Here is a 24174-nt window from a genome sequence, read left to right as displayed (position 1 = left end):
TCCCATTTTTCTGAGGAGAAATCCAAGTATCTACATGTGTTAAATAAGAATTTATATTTGTAAAACCTCTGTGCCACTAAATCACTACCTCTCAACAGAAGAATAAAGGCACATATGCCATATCACCTCTTTCCAAAGGCTTGAGTTAGTCTGTAGACCACTTACATACCCATCCAAAGAAGGAGGGCAATCTGCCACTGGGACTAGTGGGGCGGCTGCGCTGGCAGATTCACCCTCTCTGGTGTAGGGGCAAAATATCTGCCCTCCCCTGGCTGTGCGATGCAGCGCAGAACACTGCAGCAGCATCCCTGCACTGCTGCTGCCGGCATAGCAGGGGTAGGCCAGAAGAGGAGCCGTCATTAGTCAGCCTCCTCCAGGACTTGCTGGCATTGTGCCGGCGGTCCACAGCCTGCACTTAGGCCAGCTTTTTGGCTGCAGTAAAGCCCGTTGAGGCTTCTTGGAAGTGGGGAGATTTTTTGCCCACACTGCTGGAAAGACTCTTTGGGGGTGACAGCCGGGAGCAGCCACGGTGCCACAGTTGACCACCAGGCATGTGGATGGGGCTATTAATCTTGAAAGCATGCAATCCCATGTAGTCACCAGCATCCATGATCCCAATGTTATTCTTCCCACTCCCACCATCCCATCCCACACATTTCAATTCCACTTAGATTTCCCCGTCCCTCCACATAAAGTTATGACTAGTCCCTATTCTTTTACCCATTCCTTAACACACACTAGGGCACTGCAGCAGCAGTGTTCAACTGTGTGTGTGTGTGTGTGTGTGTGTGTGTGTGTATTTGTACTATAGAACACTCCTATACATAGAGAGAGATGCTTTTATTATGGTGATTTCATTATAATTTCATCTATTGATTTCGTCCCTAATCCATCATTGGTACATGTTCCTAGAGCAGTGAGATGTAAATTTCACGAATAAAATGATGAGCACTCACTTGGAAACAGAAATGAAGAATGGTGGAAGTAGAAAGCCCACAGATGAAGACCCCTCCCCCAAAAAACCCTGCTACACTGGTTTTAGGTGACCTGGTTAAGAACTAAACTTAGTGAACTAGTGTCCATTCCTGGGCAGGAAAGTTCTGGCCATTATACTGCATGCCCTGGTTATATCTAGATTAGACCACTACAATGTGTTTTACATAAGGCTGCCATTGAGAAGTGCTTGAAAACTTCAACTGGTATACAATCCTGCAGTTAGGATGTTGACTAAGTGGGTCACAGAGGCTGTATCACTTTTGGCCCAGCTACATGGGCTTCCACTTTCTTCTAGGCATAATTCAAGGTGCTGATGTTGGCCTTCAAAGCCCTGTACATTTTGGAACGAACATACCTGACGAACCACCTACTTCCTTTTGAACTTTCCCAATATTCAGTTTAGTTCAGTAAACTTTATTTGGCATTTAGCCTTCCCAACAGCTACACTCATCTTTGGAGGCCCTACTTTGGGTGCCCCCACCTTCTGAATTTAGATGGGTGGCAACCTGAGAGATGGCCTTTCTTGATCATGACACAAAAGCTGTGGAACTCTCTCCCCAGGGAGATTCATTTGTCCCCTTCTGTTGCCATTTTCCACCAGAGGGAGAAGACATTTTTGTTTCTTTTGACATTCCCTCAGTGATTCTTCTCTCATTACCGATGTTTTAATTTCTGTTTTCTCACAGGCCTACTGAAAAGTTAAAACTAGAGTGGCTGGGGTAAAAGTAGTCTCACACCCCCTCCCACTAAGGAATGCCATGAAGACAAGGTCAAAGACTGGCATAGGAAAAAGACAGTGCTCTACACAAAATTGATGCCTCTCAGAGGGTTTTAGAACTGTATGTCAAGACTGGGCAGGAAAGTTTTGGCAGCTGAATTGTGCATGGCTGGAAACGGGACTAATTAATCCTCACTGTGTCACCCTAAGGTGATTTAATCAGTGCTCTGAGCAGACCATTGCTAACTGTATCTCCACTCATTTTTGCAACTGATCAGTATGCAATAGTATAGCCCAGGCATTCTCTTGGTCAGAAAGACTCGTCAACCCCAGTAAACAGTCAATTCTTGTCTCTGGCCTTCCTGCTGGCTTGCCTCATGCCATCTCAGGACGCATTTTGGGGGCATAATTATTGGTTCTTTGGCCATTCATGGTTCTGGGTGCATGGGTTCTTTGACTATTCATGGTGCATATGTTCTAGGCCAGGGGAAGGGAACCTGCGGCTCGAGAGCCACATGCGGCTCTTCTGCCCTTGCACTGTGGCTCCACGAGCCAAGCCGCCGACCCCATCCTTGCCCGCCCTGCAAGCAGCAGGGCGAGTGCATCCATGCGCTTCTCAGAATGAGCGGAGTAAAAGGTTAAAAAACCCCAATATATATAGTGTTATCTTTATTTTAAATGTAAAAAATTATTTGCGGCTCCAAGTGTTTTCTTTTCCCGTGGAAAACGGGTCCAAATGGCTCTTTGAGTGTTAAAGGTTCCCTACCCCGTTCTAGGCCCATGCATGCACCCCACCCCCCCTTGCATGTGGTTCTTCTTTTTGCTCCTAGAAATGCTGGTCATTTCCCTCTTCAGCAGTTTCCCTGGTCATCCCTTCAAGACTGGTAACTATTACCCATCCCTGAAACCCTATCCAATTTCATTCTTTTTCTCTTGTGTTCACTGCTTGAATATATATTTCTTGTTTTTATCATTTTATTTGTTAATAAAAACCAATTTTAATTATACAGCTGCCTGTTAATTTTGGAGTTTGCACCCAGGACTACCCTGATACATGGTATAGACCCCTGTGACTCCTTGTCACTCCTTGTCTCCAGTTAATTCCCCTCAACTAAAATGCATACTGCCTACTTAGGGAATGAGGGAGGGGAGAGAATGTTCCTCAAGGGTTTTTTTTTGTTAAAGCGTTATGCACTCCACATCTTACTGTGTAGCATTAAAAAAGGCATTTATTTATGATTACTCACACTCACTATGACACCAGGAAAGCATGAGGTGGTCTGCTAATTGAATTTACAGTTACAGCATAACGATGATGCAAGTCCAATGAAAACATGATTGAAATCTAACCAACTGTTATGAGTAATCAGTTTTTGTTGCTGTTGTTGAAAGACGTCCCGCTGATTATCACGATCGCAAATATATTCTAAATATCAAACTAAGAATGCTTGACCCTGCTGCTTCAAAGAAATTAAAATTAAAAAGAAGAAGTAGAAAGCCAACTGGCTACTGTCAACGAAGAGCTTTCACTAAATGTCAAAGATAGTTAACCAGCTTCCAAAGCTGCAAAGAAAGCAATTACAAAGGAGAAAAAAAAACCCTTTTCAATAGACTGTCAGTAAACACCTTGTTAGGCCAAATGACTGATAGTGTCCTAAATTGTTTCAGTTCCTAACAGAATGGAAATCGACATGATTTTAAGGAAAGATTCTGTCAACCATAGACAGAAAAACACACACATAACAAATTACTATTTTGACCCATATTTTACAAGTTCATTCACGAGGACCACCTCGACTTTCACCAAAGACACAGAGGTTTCTAAATGTTGTGATATGTTTTATACTTGCTGTGCTGCTGAATTCTCAATGGCCATTAAGTTCTCAAAGCAACAGTTCCACCCAAATGTGGTCACAGTTCATTTCAAACCAACCTTGAATGTTCTCCCATTCTACAGGAGAGAAAGGGGGGGATATAAATCCAAACTCCTCCATAATAATAATAATAATAATAATAATAATAATAATAATAATAATAATAATAATAATAATAATAATAATAATAATAATAATAATAATAATAATAATTTCATTTTCCTTATGAACACCTGGATTAGAATCTAGTCCAGCACTCTATTATACCATACCATCTTCTAAAATTCCATTATCACATACCTCCATCAATTTGCTACCTTGGTTTCTATCTCTGGCGGTTTCCGCATGGGGAAACAACAGCGCTCCAGGGACGGAAAACAACAGTCCCTGGGGCACTGTTCGCACACAGCGCTGTCCTGGCTCCCCTGAAGTGGCGTGAAGCCGCCGCTTCCGAAACTCGCTTGGGGGGTGAGTTTTTTTGAATACGCCGGTTGCCACCCGTTGCCGAGCAAACAGCAGCGGGTGGAAGCCGGCTTATTCCTGTGAAGCTCCCAAACAGCTGCCTACCTTTCCCTGCCTTTCGTCGCTCTGAGGAGGGAAGGGGACACGCCTCCTTGCCTCCATCGCTTCAGCCGTCGCTCTGGCTGATTTGAATGCTGGTACTCAACAAGTCCACAATTTACCACTAAGTGTAGAGATGTAACATATACTAGCTTGGATTGGATTTGGCCAACTGAACCTGACCAGCTCCACTTTTTCCAAGTTCCCATGGTGGGTGGGGGGGGGGGATTTGTTGGAAGAGAGCTGGAATATTCAGTCTGGCTCAAAAATTCATCCAATGGCAACAGTAAGAGCTACTCACTTGGCTGAGTTTTTAAGCAGAACTAACTAAAGGTGTTCAGCAATGTAATTGGTAAGACTGTTTGTCCTGACAGGAAGAGTTCAGTAAGCAAGAACTCTCAAATATGTCCAATTAGCAATTCATATTAAAGTTAATTTCAGTGCAATTAAACAGATCCTGCTCTTGAGCCATATACTAATATGACTGAACATTAAAAACATTGATAATTGCCAAGGAAAACCAAAACAGAGAATTAAAATTATCCAAGCAAATGAGAGAAAATAGATTTAACTTCAGTCAACTCATTTCCTTCTCCTGGTTCGATTTATTCATTGTTATTATTGAAGGTCTGTTAGCCCTACACACAGATCAAATCAAAGTGCATTAATTGCTCAAGGCCGCAGAATACGTAATATTAATCACAAGGCCAAGTCTGGAACATTTTCATTGAACACTTGTGGGGTGTGGGGGAGAATAAAGAACTCAGAAATTCTAAATCACGCCAAGTCAGGTTTTATATACAACAATAGTAAGTCACACATTAAGTTTTCAACCCCATTAACCTTGTTCAATCATACACCAGATTTCCAAGAATGAAAAGTCCTGAAGAATTTCATAGCTCATTTAATAGGCATGATTTTTTTTCTCCTAAAATTTGCCAAATAAATTAAACCTGAACACAAGGGAAACATAACCTTTTGCCCCTCATACAGATTCTTTTTTTCCCCTCTCTCTTGCATAAACACCCACTCTTTGTACTTCAGGTTTCTCCCTTCAACACAATACACTGACCAGAGTTAGAAAGAATAACAAGGTGTGAAACAGGAATGATTAACAGACATGTTGCACCAGAACAGGGAGGCCCTTTTCAGTCAGTAAATTTTACCACAGCATACAGAGAATATGCTAATTGCAATTCTCCTGACTGACACATGCATTTTGTCTAAAAGGGGCAGCATGTATATTTTCTGGTACATATGCACCAGAATTCAGGGTGATAGCACATATCCACAGGATCATGCAAAGCATACTTGCAGTAAAAGAAACAACTGAAAAGGGCTGGACAAGTCACACAATAAATGCACAATGACGGAAGAGCTATAAGATTCCAAATGAATTCCTTATATGAGCATTGGAAGCTGGTGTGTCCAGATAGCAAAGGTATGAAAAGGAGGTTGTTTCCAACTGACTGTTTTGCTCTCTGGTCAGTTTCACCCTCAGGTTGTGCTGGACATTCTGTGTGCAGCTGAAGGGATTCTCCCTGGCTCCATTTGCAGAAGGCTGCCCCAGGACATTTGCTCCTGGGCGCCTTTTCAGCTCAAAAAGTACATAATTGTACTCAGCTCTTCCTGCTGATTCCAGCAATATACAGGTTTTTTTTTAATTTTTGGAGGAGCTATCTTTGAAGATACGCAGACACACATAGGAAATCTTACCGACTTAAGAGGACTCCTACTGAAAAGCACTGGGACTGTGGAGGAGACCTCTACCAGTGGTAGATTTACTCCTCTGCATCCTCTCCATTTTATCCACATCCTTTATGAAGTTAGGCCTCCAGAACTGCACCCAGTGTTTCAGATGCAGCCTGACCAATCAGTGCAAAGTGGGGTCATGACATTTGGATTTCATGGCTCTGTTGATACACCTCAAGACTACATTAGAGTTTATTTACATCACATATACCCCACCTTTCCCCCCCAATTTCTCTTCACTGGATGGCCACATGGAGCACTGAAAACAATAGTGGCAAGGAACTGTTAAGTAAAGGCAAAAGCAGGGATCACCTATAGTATACTCTGTTCCACAGAAAGATGGTAGTTGGGTTGTATATTCCTCTCTCAAAGAACAAAGCATGCTGGACCTTCTTTGTTGTAGACTGTTCCATTTGGGTCCTAGTGTCTACCTATACCTGCTCCCTCCCTCCATTTGAAAGTCATTCAATGAACTACAAATGCTCTTGTATCAAAGTACCATGTTCAATAATGCACAAAATAATGGTTTTGACAAAGGCAGCATGCAAAAATGAATGATAATGCTCACATTCGTTCAGGATTGTATTCTAATGCAGAAGCATACAATCTTCTCAACTGCTGCACCTCAACTAACATACTATCACCTTTCTGTGGAACAGAGTATAGATGCTTCCATTTCACTTGCTCACTAATGTGAAGTCCTCAGTTTACATGCTGTCTTTTGAACTGGTTGATCATTACCCATTGCATTCCATCTCAGCTGTCACCAAGCAGCCTTCCCAATGCACAGAGGTGAGGATGTTCCCCACTCTCATCTGAAAACTGGCCATAAACAAGTCCTATAGCAAAACCAACAGAGGCAGAGCCTGCATGCAACCCTCTTTGGAGTTGCCAACTGTCTTATGCAAGCAGAATTCCTGCACTTTTGCAAAGCTGAGTCAGTTGCATGTCAGGTGAAACCATGTCTAACCTGGGAATGCAATTCTACCAGCTACCCTGCTTTCTGTCATGCACCTTTCAAAGGCACAAAAGCCCACCTAGGACAAGAAGGCTGGCAGCCCCATTCATCTGCCTTGCTTTCAGAACTTATGTCATCACACATGCCATTTAATGAAAATCTGAACTATTTCGCAGCTGCCTCCTTCTGCATTAGTGGTGTTTGGCAGACTTGAGGACAAAACTTATACTGGAAGGCGAAACTAGAGAGGGTGTCCATGATACTGGCTATTTCTGTTCTGCCAAGTGGAAAAGAGCAGTCTCCTACAGGTTCACAATCCACCCATCACTGCGGGTGTGATAAATCACATTATTATGCTACTTGACATGGGAGGTACAGAAGGAATAAATAACAATGTCTGCTGGGATAATAAGCAAACTGGTCACAGGCCATCATCAAACAAATGCACATCAGGGAGGAATAGCTGCATGATAGAAAGCTAAGCAGAATGGTCAAATAACTAGATAGTGTCATTGCCCCATTCATTCCAATCCATTCTTCCACTGCACTCTCTCAGAGGTGCCTTATGCAGGGACTCTTATTAGTCCAATCTTCCAACTATCATATCCAAGGTTTGTACTAAATACTGTTAAATCTGTGCTTATTCCACAGGATTACACCTTCAGTCCTGGTAGACCTGGCTAATTCCCTAATACTACATTAGGATATGTTCCTCACCTGTAAGCCCTGCCCTCCCCCCCACCCCCGGGGTATGGTTAGTGAAGTTAAGGAATAGTTTGAACTCTGCCTTGCTATTTTATTTTTGTTTTCCTGTTGCTGACATGATCATTAGTGTCTGCTCTCCCAAAATATGTTTTGCCATAACCATACATATTATCATAGCAGGATTCAAATACACTTCTCGTAACTGCGAAGCAAATGGGAAGGTGACAGACAGCAATTTGCAGGTGTGTAGCTGCATTTTTCCGTCTTGATTATCTTTTTAAATCTCTCCCTTCCCTCTCACAAACAGAAATACCTCATCTAGTAAAACCTGAATCCTCATCTGGTAGAGGATTTCTTTTTACTACATGTACCCTCTCCAGGACTATACGACAAGAATGTGAACCCCAACGTACAATGCAAGATGCTTACATTAAGCAAACAGTCTGGATGGAGGAACACCTACCGCACGAACATTTCTATTAAATAAGATCACTGTTTGAGACCCCTTTCCAGGTATGCCAACTTTTGGAAGAAAGACAAGTATTATGAGAAATACAGTGTTTTCCTTTGTAAATCAAAACTTTGGAACTTACTTCCTAAAGATATATAGCTGGCATCATCTATGCCAGAATGTGTAGGCAACAACTAAAGTTCATCATGTTCTCTCAAATTTCATATGGCAGCTGAGATACTTAGATATGATTTTATTGCTGTTCTAAATTAATCTTGCTATTGCTAATTGTACTGGGAAGCACTGGCATGCTACTGTGTATTTTTATTTTTGCACTTTTATGTTTTCGTACAGCTTGAAGGAATTATGCTGCAAAGGTGTTCACAGCCATGTTGTTCCATATATGAAGCACTGACTCCAACTTCCTGTTCTTTTCTCAATAATGTTCAGATTAGATCTTGAACATTATAAGAAGCTATAAAAGCTTCTTTAAGAAGCTATAACTATATGGACTATGAATCTCACCATGGACGGGGATGTACAGCTTCCAATCTGATTATTAACACACACCCCCCCCCCAAAAGCATGAAAAATAAAGCCCAAATCCCTCACAAGTCCAGTTTTCCCTTCTCACTTCTTATAATAGCCAAAAGACATTTCATTGCCCAAAGCAGAAAAAAATCTAATCTGTCTTCAGAAATACTCCTTAATTTACCAGTACTTGAAAATTAAACAAAATGTTGACAAAGATACTTTTAAAGCTACTAAGTAATACACAACCAAGTTTACAGCACAACCACAAATGTTAAGTTTGAATGTAAATATTATGGAATATGAATGACAGAAACCCTGAGCCAGTAAGCAACCTTGCTGTTCAGTCACTCTGTGACTTGGCAAGTACTGCTATTTGTTACTTACAAAATCATTCACTGCATTAATACACTGGCAGCTTCATTTGCCAAATTCGCAACAACAACATGGAGAAAACAAACCAGAAGAAGTTACTAAAAATTCACTCATTAACTCTATGTAGGCCACATGGATGCAAACAGAATTGAGATAAAGTAGATAATGTTCATGTTTACTACCAACATGGATCTGTGTTATCATTTTATTGCTTACATACAGGCTACAGGGGTCAGTGCTATCAGTCACAGACCAGGAAAGGGATTTGGGCGTCTTAGTTGATAGTTCCATGGGAATGTCAACTCAATGCATGGCAGCTGTGAAAAAGGCAAACTCTATGCTGGGGATCATTAGAAAAGGAATTGATAACAAAACTGCAAAGATTGTCATGCCCTTATATATAAGAAACAGTGGATGCGACCGCACTGGCAAAGTACTGTGTCCAGTTCTGAATTCGCCACACATCTCAAAAGGATATTGAGGGAGATATTAGAAAAAAAAAGTGCAGAGAAGGGCAACAAGGATGATTGAGGGACTGGAGCACCTTCCCTATGAGGAGAGGCTGCAGCGTTTGGGACTCTTTAGTTTGGAGAGGAGGCGGCTGAGGGGGGATATGATTGAAGTCTACAAAATTATGCATGGGGTAGAAAATGTTGCAGAGAGAAATTTTTCTCTCTTTCTCACAATACTAGAACCAGGGGGCATTCATTGAAAATGCTGGGGGGAAGAATTAGGACTAATAAAAGGAAACACTTCTTCACGCAACGTGTGATTGGTGTTTGGAATATGCTGCCACAGGAGGTGGTGATGGCCACTAACCTGGATAGCTTTAAAAGGGGCTTGGACAGATTAATGGAGGAGAAGTCGATTTATGGCTACCAATCTTGATCCTCTTTGATCTGAGATTGCAAATGCCTTAACAGACCAGGTGATCGGGAGCAACAGCCGCAGAAGGCCATTGCGTTCACATCCTACATGTGAGCTCCCAAAGGCACCTGGTGGGCCACTGCGAGTAGCAGAGAGCTGGACTAGATGGACTTTGGTCTGATCCAGCTGGCTTGTTCTTATGTTCTTATTTTAACTTCAGATGAAGATGCTGGTTGTGGTGGGGAAAGAGAACCCTTTTCAGGAACAGAAAGTGAGAAGATGCTTTAGACCACTATTCAACCAGATATTAAAATTAGAAATCTGAACTGGTTGTATGCCAGATTGTAGGCCTGTGGAATGTGTAATCTTGAGGACGCACTGGGCCTTTAAGCATTCCTTTAACAATGAGAAGCCCTTAAAAGAACAGTGACATTTTGGGAGAGAAAGACAATGGACTTGCACCTTCTTTGTGATAACTCAATCATAAATGCATAGCTTGAGAAGACATTGCAGATGTTCTTCACATATGATTCCAAGAGCATTGCATTCACTTCCTTGTGATTTGATCTCACAGGGTAGAAACGTGCAGGTAAATCTGTACATGAAGAATCTCACAGGGTCTCACAGGGTAGAAACGTGCAGGTAAATCTGTACATGAAGGCTTATGAAGAATCCCTGCTACCACACTGACATCCTCCCTTGACTGACTGCCAAACAAACAGTAAGAACTCATATGATTAGCCACACAGGTGTTGTTACACATTCACAAGAATGTGCAGTAACAGACAAAGTGACCCCAGGTGGATCCATATTCAAATGCTCATTCCCTGTTCAGAGAACTGGGCCATGAAAAGGAGCTGCTATGTGTGTGGGAGCAGGTGCTCATGCAGTCATACAAAGGCAGTGTTAGGTTCAGTACAGTATCAGTTCCAAAGGAACCGAAAGGACTTAATGAAATAAAACAATCTGCCTTTAGCCAGCTGCTCTTCAATTCAATTCCTAATTTAAAGTTCTATGTTTCTTTGCCCTCTTAGATCAAACTGGTTTTCATTCTCACCCAAGCAAATGAGGGGGAAGGGGTAGTCCTAATCTTGCTTTCAGATCAGTGATTCCTAAACTAGCATACTGCACAGAGGCAGAAGTTATGTCACCACGCTGGATGTATCCACTGTTCTATTCCCTCCAGGAATACTGAAAGCTCTGCACAGCACTGATTCCTTTTCTGCCTGCCAATGTACTGACACTGTCAACAGAGAAAGTAAGGAGATAGCCAATGCCACAGCTGACAGGCCCAAAAGCATCAACATGGTCTCATTCATGAGTCTTGACTTGCTTGGCAAAGTCACTGTTTAAATGCAAGGAAGGTGTCCAGCAATTGTTTGGAAAGCCAAAAAAACCTCTCTGTGTTTTTGACCACGTATGTATGTTTGAGTGGAGCTGTACCTTCACATTTTAATCCAGAATTTTTTTTACAGAGTTCTGGAAACTTTAAAAGATAAAAACAGCAGTAGAATGATAAGACCATACATAACAGTATGAGGGATGACTGTATATCAAGAAGGCACTATTGAGAACAATAGCCTCCCAGTACTAATCTACTACATTAGCAATATATTACTATCAAGGGATTATTAGCAGGCATTCATAAAACTCAATACTGCAGCAATAAAAGTGTTAATAATTCCCCCCTATAAATTCATGCCATGGTTGTATTTTACACAAAATTATTTTATTAAACTTTAGCTATTCTGCATTTCATGAGTACCATCAAAAACTATTCACATTTCAATCAAGATGCAAGGGACACAGTAGCCAAGCTGTTGGGATAAAAAAAAAAAGTGTGTGTTTGGAAAACCCATTTTTGCCACCCTGAATATCCTGGCAGAAGGACTAGCTCAGTGGTTCTAAACCTGGAGGTTGGGACCACTTTGGGGATCGAACGACCCTTTCACAGGGGTCGCCTAAGACTCTCTGCATCAGTGTTCTCCATTTGTAAAATGGTCACCAGAGGCCCCCCCACCAGTGTATCCCCCCAGGGGGACATGTGGAGTCAAATTTCCCCGGGCTGCAGCCATTTGGTCGTAGAGGGGCAGGAAATTGGCTACCAATCTTGATCCTCTTTGATCTGAGATTGCAAATGCCTTAACAGACCAGGTGCTCGGGAGCAACAGCCGCAGAAGGCCATTGCTTTCGCATCCTGCACGTGAGCTCCCAAAGGCACCTGGTGGGCCACTGCGAGTAGCAGAGAGCTGGACTAGATGGACTCTGGTCTGATCCAGCTGGCTTGTTCTTATGTTCTTATGGATGTTAGGGTTGGGGGTCACCACAACATGAGGAACTGTATTAAAGGGTCGCGGCATTAGGAAGGTTGGGAACCACTGGACTAGCTGAAAATGCAACACAATATATAGTCGAAATGCATATGATAATAATGATTATTATTTTCAAATACATGTGTAATTTGATCCCATGCCTAACGTTTGTCTCTGAGCAATTTCACTAGGGGAAAGGCCTAAATTCCTGCCAGGATTCTTCCCATACAATTCACAGCCATTACAAACAATTGTGGTAACCATCATACCAGAAGTGAAGGAGATTTGCTACCTGCCTTCCCCGGTTCAGAACCAACACTGTTTCTTAATATGGATCAACAGGTATGCCTTTGTATTACAGAATAATGGCAATAAATTTTCAACAGATTTTTATTCAAAATGTATTCTACTTTATATGGAGAAGTCAGTTATCCACCTTTTGGGATTTCAGTGAAATTCTTAAATCTTCCATACAGAGAAACTTTTAAAAATCTGCCTCATATTTTCCTGCTACAAAAGTACTCCATACTAAATATAAAACATTTCGCCTTTAGGCATACTTGCAATTAAACTGTAGGCTATTTTATTTAAAAGCAGTCATCATTTCGGAAGTCAGACCCCAATTAATTACTCTGTTCTTCAAAACACAAGTAGCAACCATGTCTAATCTAATGAACAGCATATGCTTATTTCACATTACAACAGAGCCATTACTATGTCGATAAACTGCATGTACTTCCCACTGCTGTAATAAGGGACAGGAAAACACTCCAATTAAAGGGCACTGAACACGTTTTTAAAAAGCCCCAACCCAATCTGCTGCTTGAAGAGTGGCCAATAATATGGAAATATTAAAAGGCTGACCTCCAAAGCTCAGGTTGCTGATCCATCTTCTTCTCTATGACCCACAATTCACCATCATCCAAGGTCTGCCAATATCACTTTACTTACCAGAGGCTGGCTATAGTACAGGTAGTAAGGATATCAAGCAGTAATATAAACAGTACCTATTTAATATCAAGAAAATTATATTCATTTATGGGCTGTAGAGTTCTTCTGTCACGTTACTACAAGCTGCTGGGTTTTTAAAATCAATTTTTTTAGTACGTGGCTGTGTTTAAGACGGGTATGAAAAGCTCTCAGTATTGCAAATAATTCTCTTTAATCCCTGAGCCATCTCATTCCCATTTTAAACTGCATTAATTAATCCATGTAGAACGTTCATAGCACTGCATTTATCTCCCCCACTCCAGTAACTATCATATATTCTAAGACAGAAGACCAACTTTTAAGAGTAGTTTGAGAAAGGCTCCAGTTCCACCAACATTTTTGGTTACACAGGTTCCGAAGATGTTTGATGCATATACTTGCAGAACTTGTTTCTTAGACACAAAAAGTTGAGTAAGGAGAAGCAAAGATCCAGTATTTAAGCAGTTTCCAATCTGGGCGGGAGATAATGCCTCTCTAGCTCGGCAATGCCAATATGACATATGGAGAGGGTGTGGGGCAAAACCTAAAAACTGGACAAGGCCACTAATCAATTGTATGGGGTCACAGGGAAGCTGACAGAGAGCCGGAATTAAACTTCATAACTTAAATAATTTCAAACTATTTAAAATAAATTCTCATTTGTACGGTTCTTCAACTGTCAGAATTCTCTAAGTTACACAACCTCTTTAATGTAGTTCAGGACACCAAATTCACCATCATACTACAGGATGGTATTTATAAATATAAAAGTGCATTTCAGTGAAAGCATTTTTATTTCAAGTACACCTTCTGTTTATATGGTAAAGTGAAAGGGATATACATAGTTGAAGCCACACTGGCACATACGAGGGTGCTCCACCTGGCTATAGCTTTCGAACAGGCATTTACTATGCTTTCCCTTTGAGTACTGAGCACTGCAAACCCTGCATATTGACAAAGATGTCCCGCTGTATAAAGTTAGTATCAATCTCTGCAGAAGTTCTGTAACAGTTCAGTGGGGAGAGTACTACTATGGAAGATATTTTTAAAAAAATCATTTACAATGGACCTCATGGCAAATTTTTCCACTACTGAAAAATCTTTCTTGTTTCCAAAACCTTCTAATCAACGCAAGTGCTGTAACAACCTGAGTAAAAAAGACCCAAAAATAGGAATCCATAATTTTCTGTCCAAGGATTGAGCCTATGACCACTCCCATGCCAAGATTCCTGTATAAATGAGTTCTGTATACCGTGTAAATCATAAATAGGGAGCATAAATTAACCACTAAACCACATCATTCATACAACGTTTTTGTTTAAGAGTTTCATTTATAGCCATCTACACCTCTCTTAGGGCAACATTTCCTCAGAAGCTAAGCTGCCCTGACCCCATAAGTGGAAGGACAGCATAGAAATCTAATGAAATAAATAAGAACACTAAGGGACAGTTTGAAAACTGCTCTAAACTTTCAGCTTTTTGTTTTCCAATATGCTGAGCTGATTATAGATCTATTTAACAAAAAGAATTTAAACCACAAAGAATTTAGACTTGGGCATCATGTAGAAACCTCAGCATATCATGATAGATGAAAGATCAATGAATAATGTCACTAATGTCAAGCAACAGTACAGAAATCTGCTAGAAGTGGCAAAGATTAACAGCTAAGGACCTCTACCTAACAACAGACTCTCACCTGTCTCCCCCTGCCACCGTCACACTGGTGTTTCAGCCGCCATCTGGGGAGTGTTTGTATGTTTTAGAAGTTTAATGAGCTCAATTGTTTTAGACAGTAAATGCTAATATTTTTAAACCTTAATGAAATGCATGGTTCCTAATTTTAAAAGATGTAAGCTACCCTTAGCTGCAAGAGGAGGGGCGGGCTACAAATGTAATAAATAAAAATAATAAAAAAGAAAAGATTCAGGAACGTTATCCACTTGCTTAGACTAAAGACCCACCCAAAAGATTAGACGTAGCTAGATCAATTTAAATATCAAAAAATACCACCAAAATACAGGAAGAGCCTATGACTGCCATGTTTCCTAAAATTATAGGAGGGCGATTTTCCCAAGCAAAGCCTTCACCTCATAGCAGCAAGGTCATCTTTTCTTTTCTTTTTTAAATAAACCTTCCAAAAGGATTAGACATCAATACTGTCTATATACATTGGCAGGGACCAGCCATTTGTTTTATAGTCATATTGTGCCAGTTGTGTATCAGATCAATACTGAGGCTAAATATATCAAGGTCTCTGTACCCTTCAGAGTTAGGAGTTACATTTTAAAAAAACAAACAAAAAACCCCTACACTGTCTGCAGAAAAAAAGAACTACTTATTAAAACCAAAATAAAGCTTTCAAATTGCTACTACAACCACAGATTAAAGGCATTATTGACTAAAAGAAGCTTCATGGCAAAACCTCTCCCTCATTATGTCCATGAAGAACAGGCTGCATTAAATTTAAGTAGTGCCCCCCCAATCCTCTAGAAATAAGAATACCCCTGGCTAAACACAGGCTAATGCTTGGGGCTAGCCACAAAATTAAACTATGGAAGAAGTCTGAATAAGAGAACACCGTCAAATGTACCACTACATTTTTGATCATTTGAAATGAGAGGTGAGTCAAAAAGGAACTTTTTGGAATAATAGTACTTAGGCTGAGTTGATTTACGTCATACAGCTAAAAACTCGATCTAGATAAACATTGCCAGAATGGACCCATACAGGATAACATATAGGAAGCAAGTAATGTGATATTTTGACAGCCTTGAGTTCTGCTTTCAACACAAGAGTTTCAGAACGTGATATATTGCCCCATACTTTTAGGTATTTCAAAATATCCCTTTGTATCAGATACTTGATAGTTGTTCCAGTAGCTTGATTGAAGTTTTTAAATCAGCAAACAAAAAAGAAACTGTAATCACCACAGCATAATTTCCTTCCAGCTGCTGCTTCAACATTGTAAACAGTAGGAAGATAATACTACATGGCTTCTCCCTCCAAACAGAACTGAGCGGCAGAAAAGAAACTCATGCCAACATTACTCTAGTCCTCTGCAGATTGTAGCAATGAGATCACAGCAGTACAACTGCAGTCATGCATGAGTGCCACCTGCATCTTCCAAACATGGCTCCAAATCACTGCCACAACTGAGGAGAAGCCCTGAAATGACTGCAAAGCCAATGAGCAACAGCTCCAGCAGAACATGCCTGCAGAGAAGCACATGTTACAATTTGGGTAGCACCTTTGATTACTTCTTCAGACTCAAAATGACAAATGTTTTAAAAGGAGTATTATATAGATTCCATAGCCCTGTTTGTCAAGCCTCATATCTCAGCATGTGCAAAGATCTTTCCCACAGGCTAAAATCCTGTTGATTAGCTTTGCGGCAGGGAATGGGGAGTAAGGGGAACTAAATCCATCCCACCCACCCACCCACCAACTGCTGACTGGTTAGATTCTGATCTTTTCAAAAGGGATTCTTGTGCAGTCTCACCCATTGGATCAGAGCTGGAAACTGAGCATACTGGATAATTTTGTGCATGGATTCCCCATTCATCTGTGGATAATCTTATTTTATCTTGCCTGGTTTAAATCGTTAGCTGCCTGGAAGCTCTTGTGAGGGCATAAAGCCAGGATATACATTTTGTAAACAAACAATTGCGTAAGAACGTTACTACAGTGTTAATATCTGAGGGCAAATGATGAGTTGGAGCAAATCATCCTCCATGTAGCCTTTCTACAGTCTAAGGAACCTTCCTTCAATTTTTGAAGAAAGTGACACTTCAGCTGGAGGAAAGCTCAAACTTGAGCTAAAAAGAAAGGTGGGTATGAGTATTTCCAAATCCAAATCCAAAAACCTTTATTAGGCATAAAAAGGGTATGAGTATTTAATAAATAAATAAACTATGCTCAGTGGAATTATAGGATAAGGTTTGCATCCACTTCATTTAATCCAGAACCCCACACAATTTTAAAAGTTTTTTCCCCTCCATTTGAGTTTGCAATCATTCTTCAAGAAACGTTGACTTGATTTGAAACAATAGCTGGCAAAACAAAACACTGATACAACTTTGCACTTCTGCATAAATTATTTTGGAATTTTAATTTGGCATACAGTGCAGATGCTGAAAGTAGACAGTGAATTTACAGATCCCCAAACTAATGCAATCCTTATACAGCATAGCCTTGATTTTTCTTCGTTCATGAATCGACCGATTCTCCTGTTGTCTTCAATGCACATAGAGCTGAATGTGTAATTAAAAGATCTGTTGATGTACAGGTCCCCGGTTTCACTGGCAAAGTGAGCACACGTTGGCTTTTTCTTACAAACAAATGTATTCACATACATGCATGCTGTATGTGCATTCTCTGAACATGTGAACAGGGCCAGAGAGGGCTTTAAAAGATCTTGCATGTTAATAGTGTCATTGCAAATAAAGCTCTTTGTTCACGAAGTTAGTTAAAATACTTTCTTGTCTAAATTCCATTTCAAGCTAATAAATCAAATTTCACTCCATGCATAAAAAGCAGCACAGTTTTACAAGTAGTTTGAGGCTATTATTTAACTACACTGCTTAATATGGTGCAACACATTTCTATTACAAGTATCAGTTTAATACCTAAGATTAACAGGGTCTTGTTTTAAAAGGATATAGCATTCAATCGATAACTTATTTAAGCAAATGGGGGGAAGTTTCCAGTGAGCTGAAATAAGGAACTGTGAAAGAAATCAGTTCTGAGAATGAGATTTAAGTAACTGTGACACAAACATCCACTTAAGAGGAAACCAAGAGTGCCCCACAACTTTAACTCAGTCACGGAATCAGCTTCAACGTATAATCACTGAAAGGTATTAATGGGAAATATGACAGGACACCATACAGCAAGCGGAATTACAGCTGACTTGCAGTTACAACGCTAGACTTTTTAAGCTTGTTCGAGAAAAGTATGGGTAGTTGAAACAGAACGCAGCCCATTCTTGAGGAGGAAGACTAATTTTCCAACGATAAAGTATATCTTAAAAAGCACAAACAGAACAAATAAAATATACCATATCCTGAAAAGATTTGGTCATGTGCAAATTCACTGAGGTTGAAGTGGTTTCACAAAACCCCTTCACCATATGACAACTGAGGAAACAAAGTCACCACAATTGACTTTTCTACCACAAAAAAAGAGGTTTGTCCTTGAATAGCGACAGGATCATCAACCAGTGGTCCTTCAGATAAAATTTGGGGACAGGCAGCAATTGCTGATATATTCTTTGCTGGCAGAATTATATGGATGTATGCAGTGGTGAGATTCAGCAGATTCACACCACTTTGGCAGAACCAGTTGTTAAAATGGTGCTTGTATGCAGCTGGTTGTCAAATTATTTGAATCCCACCACTGGATGTATGACCACATATAGCTTTTTGGTAGTGCAACAAAGAGATTGCAGTTTATGGTTCACACTAACTTCAACATCAAGTTCTTTCATTCTGTGAGTTCCACTGTTAATACTTAAAGTTCTTTATAGAACAGTCCCTGCTGTCTCCTGCCCCACCTTTTAGACCAGAGAAAACCTGAATCATCAGGGCCAGTTTGCTTTGTCCAGCTCAGCACATATGGCAAGAGATGTAATTTTAGCAGCTTTAGCCCCCTGATTTAAAGAGGCACATAGCCACAAATGTTGAGCACTTCTGCTCTAAAATAGGAATTCTTAGACCCTTGCTTGTTGAACATCCTGTGTGTGGGGGAGAGGCTTACTCAGAATCCAACCCACATCTATTTGATAGGGCTAACTCCCGGGAAAGTATTCTTGGGATGGCACGGTAACATGGGCAGGCACTGTAGACCCAGGCAAAGTATACTAGATATCAACACAAATTCTCCATCAGGGCTTACTCATGTTTGCCTCCCTCCCTGAAACTACATACTTCCTGAAGGAGTAGTTCAGAAGCTGGTAGTTCAGAAAGGCATACCTGTTCACCCTACGGAATTTTTAGAAATGATATTTATAATTGTATCAAGATTTTATGTTGTACACCACCCAGAGCCCCTTGGGGACGGGGCGGTATAAAAATCTAACTAATAAATAAATAAAAATGATTTTTACTAATCCTTCCTCCCACAATCCCTGGTCGTGTTCTCAAATGCCCCCCACCCAACCTGTTTGAAATGACTTGGGCAAAGGGGATGCTAGAGAACTTCCACACAAGGAACAAAGACCTGCTCCACTCAATATTCTCTAGAGCAGGGGTAGGGAACCTTTAACACTCAAAGAGCCATTTGGACCCGTTTTCCATGGGAAAAGAAAACACTTGGAGCCGCAAATAATTTTTGACATTTAAAATAAAGATAACACTGTATATATTTGGTTTTTTTACGTTTTACTCCACTCATTCTGAGAAGCGCATGGATGCGTCCGCCCTGCTGCCTGAAGGGCGGGCAAGGATGGGGCCAGCGGCTCGGCCTCGCCGGCCACCGGGAAAGCGCCCGCCCCGCTCCAACGGGGCAGGCGAGAGGGGGCGCGGCCCAGCCGGCTGCTGGCAATTGGTGTGCCCGCCCTGCTGCCTGCAGGGCGGGCAAGGATGGGGCCAGCGGCTCGGCTCGTGGAGCCGCAGTGTAAGGGCAGAAGAGCCGCATGCGGCTCTTGAGCCGCAGGTTCCCTACCCCTGCTCTAGAGCCAAAGCTTAGCCTCTGGGTCAAAGGTTCATTAAAAGCTATGAAATCAGCTAGATTCAGCACCTGCACACTACAAAGCCACTGTTTGGGAATAAGTTGCACAGAAACTTTAGCAGGAGATCCAAGGACATGTTAAAAGCGAGGTGCATCCAGGCTCCAACTGCATTTAGTGGTTTAGCAGCACAGCTAAAATATGACATTTCTTAATATCCCATTCAATAAAAATTATTGACCAGACTGACATTTTGTGGCTGTTAAAATACCATATCTAAAATCACAGGCTGCCCTGACCTCTCAAAGCCTCTTGTGCAGCACCCCTGTACTCCAGAAATATTTTTCCCAGAGCTGAAGGTGGCAACTGACATCCAGACACTGGGGCAAGGCTGGCTTTTTCTGATGAGACAAGAAGAGAAGGTATTCCTTTGTACTGGCATTTATCGAAGCAGTCAAGAGTTGGCATAATTTGAAGGTGTGAGCCTTTCTTTCTTTTTTTAAAGACGAATGCATTCCCACTACCACCCAGGGGCTGGAGGGAGCTATTCACAAAAGAAGAGGAGCAAGACAACATGCTTCACTGAAATTATATTTTCCTGCCACAGTTCACTGCTGACTTTCTTCATGTGATTTTTATGGCAATATCATAGAGCACCAGCCTCAAATTTCACACAACTGTTCAGTATGCAAAAGTAGCCACCCAAAATTTTAAGAGTCAAATGGTAAGTCATGCCATACTTACGACTTTCAGCCTGGTAGTCTGGCACAAACTGCTCATCGTTGTCAGGTACCTGAGCTGAAGACAGAGCGGGGATAGGGAGGAGACAGAAAGGAAAGAATTAACATACACTAGCCGCTAATGCATAAAATGATCCTAACCATTAGGACTGGTTGAAAACAAAAACAAACAAACAAATCCGGGATAAGAATAGTATTCATTAAAATTCAAATTAAGCATGAAAACCAACATGAAATAGGTTTGAAAATACTTGCTGGGCAGCACAGTGATTAGGAGAATTACCTGTTCATTTTAATTCCCATGTTGAGCACACATCAGAACACAATAGTATTTACTTCAGTAAATAAAGCAACAGTGGTTTCCAGCCATCCCTACATTTGGGAGACAGACAGCAGTCGCGCACATGAGATCTCTATCTCTAGCCAAGGTTTAGAGAGAAAACGGCATCTACATAGCAATGGTTATTTATTAGATTTTCATCCCGCACAGCCATTAAGGACCTGTGGGTGCTGTTTGTGACCCCCATCCCTCTAGTTGACCCTCATCACAATTCTGAGACAGATAATTGGGAGGATTGCTCCAGTTACCCTGGGAGCTTCCTTGGCAGAGGGGGAATTGAACACCAGCTGTAGTCCAGCACTGGCACTCAAGTAACACTTGGCATAGCAACCAAGAAGGCAAAATATAAAATGTACATGAGCCCAAAAGAAACTTTTGGAAATTGTTACCTATGAACAGTTGCAGTTTTAATGGAGACAAGTAAGATTTTGGTAGAAGAAGGAAGACAGAGTGTTAATTAAGTAGAGTATTAATTAAGTAGACTGGAGAAGAAAAATATATTTCTTTTTCAGCAGCATTAAATTCTTGCACCACTCTTCACCCATTGCAACTATTTTCTTAAAACCCAGACTCTTCATTCAAGAGTAGCACCTTTTTTTATTTTACCACAGATGGAAACTTGTAACCATTTTAGTAGCATGTAGCCATCTTTTGAATATCGACAATCTAGATCAGAGCTGAAATAAACCTAAATTGTGCCAGATCACCATGGATTCTCTATATGTGCTCATACTGCTCCCCAAAATAGACTACGTGAAGGTGGGTGCATAATAAATATGTTTTGCACAGCAAAATATCCTGCCTGTATCCAACTTGTATACAATCAAGGGCTTCTCTTCCTCCACACATACACATATATATTCTTAGAATTAAGTCCCACCAAGTTCAATGACATTTTACTGACTAGCAAGACTGCATTAACAATCTACAGTTCAATCCTGTGCAAAGTTACTCTAGTCTAAACCTGCTCAACTTAGAGCCCCATCAAAAGAGGGAGTGAATTTTCCTTGGGAGTGGTGAGGCACCCATGCTGGCAGATTTGCCTTCTCTAGGGCACTTACACTGGCAGAAGGGCAATGCAGATGCCCCCCTTCCCTAGCATTTCTGCACACATGCTGCATCTGTAATGGGGGCAGTCCAGGGGCATTGCTGGGGGAGAGGCGGACTTCAGTCAACTCCCTTTCGGCTATTCGCTGCCATATGCCAGTGGAGTGTGGTTCAGACATAAGATGCCAAAAACAGCTGCTTAAGTCTGAACAGACCCATAGAGGCTGCTTTATGGCAGGGAGGCTTTCACAGTTTTGCATCCTCCCCACACCACTGGAAAGCCCTTTTGGGAGCAGTGCGGCAGTGCATCCTCATGGATGGAGCTTTAGACTGAAATAACTCTGCCTAGGACTGCCTATTTCACTAATTTGTTCAGGGTGCTCTTCCAGGGAGCTTACTGACCAGATATATAAATTAATTTGGTTCATGAAGATAATATTTGTAGGCTCTCCTCATGAAATTAACATTAACAAATTAATTCAGTCTTATACTATGCTAATGCTTGACTAAAATCAAGATTGATTTTAAAAAAAGATAGACCAGTGGCCCAACATTTTTCTTCGAGTAGTAAAAGCTAACAAAGGCTTCCACTTTCTGGTTTATATTTATATAATATTTTATAGATTCATGAACATCACATGCAATACTGGGGGAAAACAGACTATTGCCTGTACTAGCTAGGTGATGAGGCTGGAACTCAAGTTGCTCCTTCAGAGCAAAAAAGAAGTTTAAACTGACCTAAGTTTCCCCTCAACAGCTTTTACTGACCCTACCATATCACTGATTGTTTCTGAAACGACCTTCCATATATAAAAACAGTTCACCACACACTCTGTATGCGGAGAAGAGGAATGCTGCTTTTCTAAAGTCCTTCAAGTTCCTGAGGTGTTTTTCATGATTACTTGAACTCTGGCCTGAGTTTCCAGGATTCACCAGTACCACTACCATTTGCTTATGACGTATTCAACATTCAGAATCAGACCAAATCTGAGATAGAGGAAACATCAGCACTAGGTAAATAATTCTAAAATAAATATAGATTAGCATTACATGTTAGAGAGCACAGGTATCAGAGAAGCCACATCCCCTTCAAACACAAATAGCTCATGGTGTACGGACAAGATTCATATAGTTCTGGTAGCAGAGACCATAACAACACTTGCACGGTATGAGGAAACAATGCATTTGCTGTTCAACAGGTGACAAACTGTGTGCCACAATGCATAATCATTAAGCTTTCTATTATTTTGTCACTCCAAACCAGGAATTATACACATTTAAGATACTAGAAGATATCTATTTTAACCCAGCTTAAAGTTTGCTGATACCTAGAACTTACCATTCTTTCTTCCAAGAAAAGGAACCTCAATATCTTTACAGTTTTAAAGCACATTACATTTGCAACCTGCATTGTTTTCTGTGTGCCCAGAGCAACATTTTTACCCACAGGAAAGTTTTAGGCTAAGAAGCAGAAATTTGACGGAAGGGAACGCAGACCTGAAGGTCTTTAAAGTGGCTACTATCATGATGGCTGAAGGGAACCTCCTTGTTTAGAGGCAGTAAACCTCTGAATACCCATGTCAGAAGGCCACATCAGGGAAGGCCTAGGCCTCTATGCCCTTCAGAGAAACTGGCTGGCTGCTGTGTGAGACAGGACGCTTGATTGGATGGACCAATGGTGTGATCCAGCAGGGCTCTTCTTATGTTCTTGTGCATCCAAGTTTCCAAGACCAAACCTCAACATCTAGACATTCTAGTTTGTAAACCCAAACAAAAGAAAGAAAGAATTTCCACAAGAATTTCAACATTCCACAAGTAGTTCTATTCAGGAAATAAACAGGGGACAGCAATCTTACTGTCATGCTATGCAATAAAGTAAAAGGGAGGGGGAAACTAATGCATCTACAGGCAGTCAGACTATTAGAATGTTTACAATAATTTCTTAAAATGCGTAGACCATCCAAACAAACTTTCAGGATATTTATTACCACTCGCAAGATCATTTACAATACAGCACTGTAAGCGTAATGTATGTTGTACTCATCTGCAAGTACAGGGATGAGAATGCTAGCACTAACTGTAATCTAGTTCATTTTAACCCTTTAAAAAAATCTTTGCAGATTGTCCTAAATAAATGGGCTGACTTCTGAAGCGAGTACACACACACACCCTTAATTATTACAGAGTACTAGGAGATGTAGAGTTTAGCCTGTTTTATTACTTACATCTTCAGCATGTACCAAATTTGTGTACTGTTTAACTTTCAATGCACCATTGGAATACATTTCACTTGTCTTAAAAAAACAGAACTAAA

The 24174-nt window shown here is 40.9% G+C and overlaps 1 protein-coding gene across 6 annotated transcripts in view; it reads right to left on the bottom strand.

The window, feature by feature from the left end:
* Positions 1 to 24174, bottom strand: part of ETV1 (ETS variant transcription factor 1) — an 88747-nt gene that overhangs the window by 54705 nt on the left and 9868 nt on the right. For 5 of the 6 annotated variants that reach the window (XM_048511003.1, XM_048511001.1, XM_048511002.1 and 2 more), the window contains one exon: positions 20478 to 20531. The exons of the other annotated variant lie outside the window; for it this stretch is intronic. In XM_048511003.1, the coding sequence (XP_048366960.1) occupies positions 20478 to 20531 (54 nt within the window). The remainder of the gene's footprint in view (positions 1 to 20477; positions 20532 to 24174) is intronic. 6 annotated transcript variants of the gene reach the window in all.

Source organism: Sphaerodactylus townsendi, linkage group LG11 (assembly GCF_021028975.2).
Source record: "Sphaerodactylus townsendi isolate TG3544 linkage group LG11, MPM_Stown_v2.3, whole genome shotgun sequence".
In the NCBI taxonomy this organism is placed as follows: domain Eukaryota; kingdom Metazoa; phylum Chordata; class Lepidosauria; order Squamata; family Sphaerodactylidae; genus Sphaerodactylus; species Sphaerodactylus townsendi.
This window is presented reverse-complemented; position numbering and strand designations above follow the sequence as displayed.